Source organism: Lepidochelys olivacea, assembly GCF_965140295.1.
Source record: "Lepidochelys olivacea isolate rLepOli2 genome assembly, chromosome: 1".
In the NCBI taxonomy this organism is placed as follows: domain Eukaryota; kingdom Metazoa; phylum Chordata; order Testudines; family Cheloniidae; genus Lepidochelys; species Lepidochelys olivacea.
The window spans coordinates 3,956,355-3,965,684 of record NC_140411.1 but is presented as its reverse complement, the minus strand read 5'-3'; the positions used below and the strand labels follow the sequence as shown (position 1 = coordinate 3,965,684).

The window sequence follows — 9,330 nt, the reverse complement described above, 5'->3', positions numbered from 1 at the left end:
ACTATGATGAGTATTGGGTGCTGCATCACAACCTCCTCCATTTACACATCAGTGTGGGACAGTTCCTCAGATTTGTCACCTAAAAAGAAAAGGAGTACTTGTGGTACCTTAGAGAATAACCAATTTATTTGAGCATGAGCTTTCGTGAGCTACAGCTCACTTCATCAGATGCATACCGTGGAAACTGCAGCAGACTTTATATACACACAGAGAATATGAAACAATACCTCCTCCCACCCCACTGTCCTGCTGGTAATAGCTTATCTAAAGTGATCATCAGGTTGGGCCATTTCCAGCACAAATCCAGGTTTTCTCACCCTCCACCCCCCCACACAAATTCACTCTCCTGCTGGTGATAGCCCATCCAAAGTGACAACTCTTTACACAATGTGCATGATAATCAAGGTGGGCCATTTCCAGCACAAATCCAGGTTTTCTCACACCCCCCCCACCCCCATACACAAACAAACTCACTCTCCTGCTGGTAATAGCTCATCCAAACTGACCACTCTCCAAGTTTTCGGTTTAACTTGGATTTAAACTTGGAGAGTGGTCAGTTTGGATGAGCTATTACCAGCAGGAGAGTGAGTTTGTTTGTGTATGGGGGTGGGGGTGTGTGTGAGAAAACCTGGATTTGTGCTGGAAATGGTCCACCTTGATTATCATGCACATTGTAGGGAGAGTGGTCACTTTGGATGAGCTATTACCAGCAGGATAGTGAGTTTGTGTGTGTGGTTTTTGGGAGGTGGGTGAGGGGGTGAGAGAACCTGGATTTGTGCAGGAAATGGCCCAACTTGATTATCATGCACATTGTGTAAAGAGTTGTCACTTTGGATGGGCTATCACCAGCAGGAGAGTGAGTTTGTGTGTGTGGGGCGGGGGCGGCGGAGGGTGAGAAAACCTGGATTTGTGCTGGAAATGGCCCAACCTGATGATCACTTTAGATAAGCTATTACCAGCAGGACAGTGGGGTGGGAGGGGGTATTGTTTCATATTCTCTGTGTGTATATAAAGTCTGCTGCAGTTTCCACGGTATGCATCCGATGAAGTGAGCTGTAGCTCACGAAAGCTCATGCTCAAATAAATTGGTTAGTCTCTAAGGTGCCACAAGTACTCCTTTTCTTTTTGCGAATAAAGACTAACACGGCTGTTACTCTGACACCTAAAAAGAATGGCTCAGGTGTGGGAATCTCCCTCACATCCTCTGCAGTGAAGACGAATGCAAAGAATTCATTTAGCCTCTCTGCAACAGCCTCATCTTCCTTGACTGCTCCTTTAGCACCTCAATCGTCCAGTGGCCCCACTAATTGCTTGGCAGGCTTCCTGCTGCTGATGTACTTTTTAAAAAAAAATTGCTGGTTTTTGTATCTCTTGCTAGTTGTTCTTCAGATCTTTTAAACTAGGTATGCAGTATTGTCATACCCCATTCAAAACTTATGAGTCACACTCCAAAAAATCATGAGGTTGGATTAAAAGGATGAAACATAAAAATATTCTAATGTGCACTTTGTTTTCATTTGCTTTTGCTTTCTGGGCCACGGGGGTGCACCTACTACAGTTTTTCAACTTTTCTGCAACTCACTTTTTGAAATAAACTTTTTAAAGAAAACTGAAAGCTGAGATTCCCATGCAGTGTCTTGATCCCAGAAAATGGGGCTTTAAGACAGTCAGGAAATAGTGTGAACAGGGCCACTGACTAGGCAGGGGAGGGCAAAGGGAACAGCTGCCCCAGTGCCTGATTATTTAAAAGGGCCAGGGATTCCCAGCCGCTACTGCCGCTACTGGAGTAGTAGCAATGGCCGAAGCCAGAGGCCCTTTAAATTGTTGCCAGAACCCTGGTCTGTGCTTAAGGGCTGACTGGAGGAGGCTAGCCCGCAGCCCCACCCCTTCTGCCCAAGGCCCCGCCCCTTCCAGGCCTGGAGCCATACCTCCCACACCTTGACCAGGGCCTGGCTAAGTCTGTCAGTCCCCTTGAGTGTGAGACTCTCAATAAAATCCCAAGAGGAGGCACTTCTGGCCATATCTGAAGTGAAGCACCCACAAACAAAGACTATTGGACTATTCTGGTCACAAAGTCCATCACTGGCAGAGATGTTATTTCCCTCTGCACTGGTCTACAGAGCTTCCTGCTGTAACAAACAGGGCTATGGCACAGACAGCCAGACATGTTGGTGACTGGCTCACAGAGTCACTGGTTCTTGAGGCATAGCTCAGAGGATCATGCACATTCTTAATAAAAATGAGTGTGACCCAAGACCAGCTCCAAGTGCCTACAGCTAGCTCTCTGTAGGACCCAAAAAATTCCTTCCCCCATAAACTTGGTGATGATGGTAATTGGGATGCAGGATGTGAGGTCTATTTCCATTGCTAGATCAGCTCTCACTGCTCATGGAACAGGATGGGGTCAGGATCAGAGCAAGGGGTAGCCAAGCAGGGCTCTGTTTGGCCAGGCAATGCTCTTCAGATCCTTCAGCCTCTGAAAGAATGTCCTGATTCCCCCTCTTTCTGCCAAGCTGCAGGAGGGGCCCAGAACTCCCTTGTCAAAGGTGCTGTGCTAATGATAGGCCTCATCACCAAGGGGTTTTGGGAAGAGTTCAGGTTCTCCACAGTGCCCCAAACTCCCCTTATGAAGCAAACAAAGCTGAAATTTCCTTAAGGCACTTAGCTCTGGTCCCAATTATTCGAGCATCCGAGGGTTTCACAATCTGTAACATATTTGCCAGTACAACACTCTGTGCGGCAGGGCAGTGCTATTAAAACCACTGGGTAGATCCCAAGGCTAGAAGGCACCATTGTGACCACTTAGCCTGTCCCCCTGTATAGCACAGGCCAGAGACCTGATCCACAATAACAGAGCAGAACTGTTAGCATAAAATCCTTCCTTGATTTAACAATTCTCAGTGCTGGAGAATGTACTACATCATTTTCTAAATTGTTCCCATGGTGTTACAAATATAAAGGGAAGGGTAACCACCTTTCTGCATACAGTACTATAAAATCCCTCCTGGCCAAAGACAAAATCCTTTCACCTGTAAAAGGATAAGAAGCGAAGGTAACCTCACTGGCACCTGACCCAAAACGGCCAATGAGGGGACAAGATACTTTCAAATCTGGACGGGGGTGGGACAAAGGATCTATTTGTGTGATGCTTTTGCCAGGAACAGATCAGGAATGCAGCCTTCCAACTCCTGTTAAATTAGTAAATAATCGAGCTAGAAATGCATTAGATTTCCTTTTGTTTAATGGCTGGTAAAATAAGCTGTGCTGGATGGAATGTATAGTCCTGTCTTTGTGTCTTTTTGTAACTTAAGGTTTGCCAAGAGGGATTCTCTATATTTTGAATCTGATAACCCTGTAAGATATTTACCATCTTGATTTTACAGAGGTGATTCTTTTACTTTTTCTTTAATTAAAATTATTTTTTTTAAGAACCTGATTGCTTTATCATTGTTCTTAAGATCCAAGGATTTGGGTCTGTGTTCACCTGTACAAATTGGTGAGGATTATTATCATGCCTCCCCAGGAAAGTGGGTGTAGGGCTTGGGGGGATATTTTGGGGGAAGACGTCTCCAAGTGGGCTCTTTCCCTGTTCTTTGTTTAACGCGCTTGGTGGTGGCAGCATATGGTTCAAGGACAAGGCAAAGTTTGTATTTTGGGGAAGTTTTTAACCTAAACTGATAAGAATAAGCTTAGGGGGTCTTTCATGCAGGTCCCCACATCTCTACCCTAGAGTTCAGAGTGGGGAAGGAACCTTGACACATGGTAAATATCCTCACTGTGAAAAGAATTATACCTTAGTGCCAGTCTTAATGTGTCTAGCTTCAGCTTTCAGACATTGGATCCTGTTATAACATTCTCTGATAGATTGAAGAGACAATTGTTAGATATTTGTTCCCCAGGCAAGTACTTACAGGCTGTGATCAAGTCACCTTTAACCTTCTCTTCAATAAGCTAAATATATTGCACTCATTGAGTTTATCACTATAAGGCAAGTTTTCTAATATTGTAATAATTCTTGTGTCTCTTCTCTGACCCCTTTCCAAAGAATAAACTTCCTTCCTGAACTGTAATCACCAGAACTGGAAACAATATTCCAGCTGGAAAAAGGCTATTGTAGTGCCAATCTTTAAAAAAGGGAAGAAGGAGGATCCTGGGAACTACAGGCCAGTCAGCCTCACCTCAGTCCCTGGAAAAATCATGGTGCACATCCTCAAGGAATCAATTCTGAAGCACTTAGAGGAGAGGAAAGTGATCAGGAACAGTCAGCATAGATTCACCAAGAGCAAGTCATGCCTGACTAATCTAATTGCCTTCTATAATGAGATAACTGGCTCTGTGGATGAGGGGAAAGCAGTGGACATGTTGTTCCTTGACGTTAACAAAGGTTTTGACACGGTCTCCCACAGTATTCATGCCAGCAAGTTAAAGAAGTATGGGTTGAATGAATGGACTATAAGGTGGATAGAAAGCTGGCTAGATTGTCGGGCTCAATGGGTAGTGATCAATGGCTCCATATTTAGTTGGCAGCTGGTATCATGCGGAGTGCCCTAAGGGTTGTCCTGGGTCCGGTTTTGTTCAATATCTTCATTAATGATCTGGAAGATAGCATGGATTGCACCCTCGCAAGTTTGCAGATGACACTAAACTGGGAGGAGTGGTAGATACGCTTGAGGGTAGGGATAGGATACAGAGGGACCTAAACAAATTAGAGGTTTGGGCCAAAAGAAATCTGATGAGGTTCAACAAGAACAAGTGTAGAGTCCTGCACTTAGGATGGAAGAATCCAATGCACCACTACAGACTAGGGACTGACTGGCTCGGCAGCAGTTCTGCAGAAATGGATCTAGGGGTTACAGTGGACGAAAAGCTGTATATGAGTCAACAGTGTGCCCTTGTTGCCAAAAAGTCCAATGGCATTTTGGGATGTATAAGTAGGGGCATTGCCAGCAGATCGAGGGACCTGATCATTCCCCTCTATTCAACATTGATGAGGCTTCATCTGGAGTACTGTGTCCAGTTTTGGGCCCCACACTACCAGAAGGAAGTGGAGAAATTGGAAAGAGTCCAGCAAAGGGCAACAAAAATGATTAGGAGTCTGGAACACATGACTTATGAGGAGAGGATGAGGAAACTGGGATTGTTTAATCTGTGGAAGAGAAGAATGAGGGGGGATTTGATAGCTGCTTTCAACTACCTGAAAGGGGGTTCCAAAGGGGAAGGGTCTGGACTGTTCTCAGTGGTAGCAGATGACAGAACAAGGAGTAACAGTCTCAAGTTGCAGTGGGGGAGGTTTAGGTTGGATATTAGGAAAATCCTTTTCAGTAGGAGGGTGGTGAAACACTGGAATGGGTTACCTAGGGAGGTGGTGGAATCTCTTTCCTTTGAGGTTTTTAAGATCAGACTTGACAAAGCCCTGGCTCGGATGATTTAGTTAGGGATTGGTCCTGTTTTGAGCAGGGGGTCGGACTAGATGACCTCCTGATGTCCCTTCCAACCCTGATATTCTATGATTCTATGATTCTATGAACAGGGGTGGCACCAGTGCCAAATACAGAGGTAAAATAACCTCTTTACTTCTACTTGACAGTCCCCTAGTTGTACATCCCAGATTGCACGAGCTTTTTCAGCCATCGTGTTGCACTCGGAGGTCATGTTCCGCTCATTATCCACAATGACCCTCAAGTCTTTTTCAGTGTCACTGTTTCCCAGCATTGGGTCCCTCATCAGGTAAGGATGGCCAGCATCCCTTCTTCCAAGATGTATACCTTTACACAGAGCTCTATTAAAACACACATTGCTAAGGCATAGAGGGACAAATTGTATTGCCCAAGGTCACAGAAGGAATCTGTGGAAGAGCCTGGAACTGAAGCCAGTTTTTCTGATACCCAGGATAACACTTTAACCCCTGATCCATCCTTTCTCTCTGGGATTAATGGCTGAGCAGGGTGAAGCTGCCGGTTAAGCATACTGAGATGACCAGAAACTCAGGGAATTAAGCTTCGATGACATCATTAAACAGGAACCCAAGATCATTTCCTTTTCCAGATGATTACACTGAGTTATGCTTTCTCCTGAATCTACTGAGGGACAAATCCATTGGCCAGGGCCCATAAGAGGGTCATAGCAGACAAACAATTCCACATGAGCTCCCAGGATGTCTTTCTCCTCTGTCATTTCCAATTTACCTTCAGCTGTATAAAAAGGGGCATAGAGAGTAGAAGTAGGGAAGACTGGGACGTGACTTGAAGACAGTATACAAGCACTTTCACAGGGATAAAATATCAGCCACAAATGGGCTCTTTAATCTAGCAGCGAAAGGTATAACAAGACTCAATGGGTGAAAATTGAAGCCAGACAAATTAAATTTGGAAATGAGGAAAACATTTTTAACAGTGAGGGTACTTAACCAGTGGAAAAAAGAGCCAAGGAAAGTGGTGGATTCTCCTGATACCTCCAGACCAAGACTGGATGCCTTCCTGGAAGATACACTTTAGATGAGCACAAGTGATGCGATAGTCAAGCACGAGTCACTGAGCTCAATACGAGGGCAACTGGGTTAAATTCTGCGGCTTGTGCTCTACAGGATGTCAGATTGGATCAGTTGTTATCTAATTGATTTGAACATACCCCCTTCTTTGTGTCTGTCAAAGTTCATGCTCCCCCCACCACATAAATATATATACTGATATATGCAGGGGCGAGGCTTCAATTGAATCAGTTTCAGTTTCTTTTTTTTTTCATTTGAGGGTTTTTTTGGTTCATGAATGAGCCTATAATCTGTTGGAATAAGAGCAAAAGCAGATCTGTGACTGTGGTAGCTGCTTACAATGAAAGGTGCACAACATGCCAGAGACAATGGATCCATGAGAAAATGGTTTTAAAATAAAAGGCAGATGTCACACGTCTACACTCATCTATCTCACTTTTCACAACAAGCTAAATTAGACATGCTTTGGTCTTGATATATATAGAGAGAACTGCCCCAATTTACATTCTTTTGGGAAGCCCCCCTTGACCCATCATTTCCCACTAAGCCCTACTCCATGCTCCTCCACTTCCCCAAACTCTGTCCCCAGGCCAGAGCTGGGCTGTGGTAAGAGCTACCCAGGGAACCCAGGCCTCTGTGGTGAGCCCCTGACTCTCCACCTTACCTGGATTATATATCCTGGGGTCAGGAACACAGGCTGGTGGTTTCTCTCGGGCCTTCAAGTTACCTGTCCAGGGCAGATGGAGGGTCTGGGACTCCCCACAGTGGCACTGGTTGCTTGGAAAGCTCTTACCAAGGCCTGGCTCTGGCTTCCAGCCTGGAGTGGGGACAGAGGCTCAGATAAAAAGCAGAAGCAGGGGGTGGGAACTTGCGGGAAGAGATAGGACAGAGGGAGGGGCCTCGGGGGAAGAGAATTCAGGATGGAATGGGTGGCTGTGGCCCATGTTTTTCATCTCCCGTGTCACCAGTGAGGGAGCCAGCTGATTAACTGACCCTTCACTTGATGAACACTCTGATTATTCTCGCACGAATATGTTTACTTTTCACACTGTACACGATTGGATGAATCAGGGGAGGAACCAGCCGGTAGACATAGCCCAGGAGAATCTGAAGCAAGTGAGAAGAGCTATTCCCGAATCTGTGTATCAGAGCCAGACCAATCTCTAGTATATAGAAGAGCAGGACGGCACAGAGGTGGGAGACACAGGTGTTCAGGGCCGTAAGGCACTCCATGGGGGATGCGACGCTCAGCACCGTTTTGATGATCATCACATAAGAGAGGAAGATGAGCAGCGAGTCCAAACCCATCGTTGAGATTGCAGCAGACAAGCCATAGATGTTGTTCACTGTGATATCCGAACAAGCCATTTTCATGACGTCCTGGTGCAGACAATAGGAATGGGAGAGGACATTGGCTCCACAGTATTGGTACCGTTTAAGGAGAAAGGGGAGTGGGAATACTACGGCCACTGATCTTAGCACAAACACCAGTCCCATCTTCGCTACTCTCTGCGGAGTTAAGATGGAAGTATATCTCAGTGGGTTACAGATTGCAATGAAGCGGTCAAATGACATCAACAAAAGCACAGAGGATTCCATGCACTGAAGGGAGTGGATGAAGAAGAGCTGGGCAAAACACGCATCAAGGCTGATGTCCCTAGAGTTAAACAAGAATATGCCCAGTATCGTTGGTATGGTGGCTATCAATAAGCCAAGGTCTGTGATTGCCAACATGGAAAGGAAAATGTACATGGGTTCATGGAGGTTTGGATCTGTTTTTATAATGAACAGAATGACTGAATTTCCTACTATCGAAATGGCATACATTAAGCAAAAGGGGATAGAGATCCAGGGATGGACATCTTCCTGCCCAGGTGTTCCAGTGAGAAGGAACACTGCAGAATTTGATTTGGTGTCATTGACAGCTGACATAATGGACTGGGCAGGTCAGAGGAGTTTTGAACTTTTCTTCCTGAAAGGAAAAAGAACAGGATGATATTTAATGAGACATCTTTCTGTTCTCAATGGAGGTCTAGAGACTCCCAGGAGCTCAATGAAGATGAGGAAAAACATTGTCTTGGATTTACATCACTGAAAGAAAGATAGGTACTGCCAGACTGGATCAGACCTGCAGTCCATCTAGCACAGTATCCAGTGGCCAGTTCCAGATTCATCAGAGGAAGGTGGAAGAAGTCCTCCAATATGCACCTATGAGATAACCTGCTCCCAGGGAAAATGCCCCCACGACAGCTACTCATTGGCCATATTTTGTGGTGTAAATCAGAAAGGTTAGAGCCCCTCCAAGACTATTTTTTTAAAAATCCTCCCAACTGTAATTGGATTTTATGGTTAGCCATATAAATTTCCAGTCCCCTTTGAATCTTGCTAAGGTCTTGGCACCATTGATACGTTGAGACTGGTAGTTCCATAGGCTACTTGAACACTGTGTAATTTTACAGTTGTGACCTTCCCAGAGACACCTTTTCTGGCCCTCCACTTCTGAGTGTGGTCCATTGTATCATGAAGTGTTCTAACACATGGGCTGTGCATGGTGAAAACGGTCATTATATTTCCCCCCCTGCTTTGAAGCTATTTATAAATGCATTTCATTGTCTCATTAATATCTTTTTTATTTTCTCCACTCCAGAGAGTTGCAGGGGGATTGCATTCATGACCCTGAGTATAAGCATTAGAAACAGCTTCTTGGCAATGGCCAGAAGATGGATTCATGGAACTGTTCACTGAACAAAGAGTTAATAGCACAAACCCATTTTAAACAGTATTTGGAGTATTTCTGAAATGCTTTCTAAAGAAAAACCCATTAAGAAAGAAAGTTACCGCTG

At 45.0% G+C, this 9,330-nt stretch overlaps 1 protein-coding gene across 1 annotated transcript; it reads right to left on the bottom strand.

Moving 5' to 3' along the window:
• Positions 1-7,483: 7,483 nt before the first annotated feature.
• LOC311516021 (olfactory receptor 51G2-like) lies at positions 7,484-8,419 on the bottom strand (the record flags this gene model as incomplete). The annotated part of the gene is made up of 1 exon (XM_084619635.1): positions 7,484-8,419. One exon carries the CDS (start codon positions 8,417-8,419, stop codon positions 7,484-7,486), a length of 936 nt encoding a protein of 311 aa, XP_084475761.1.
• Between the last annotated feature and the right edge of the window lie 911 nt (positions 8,420-9,330).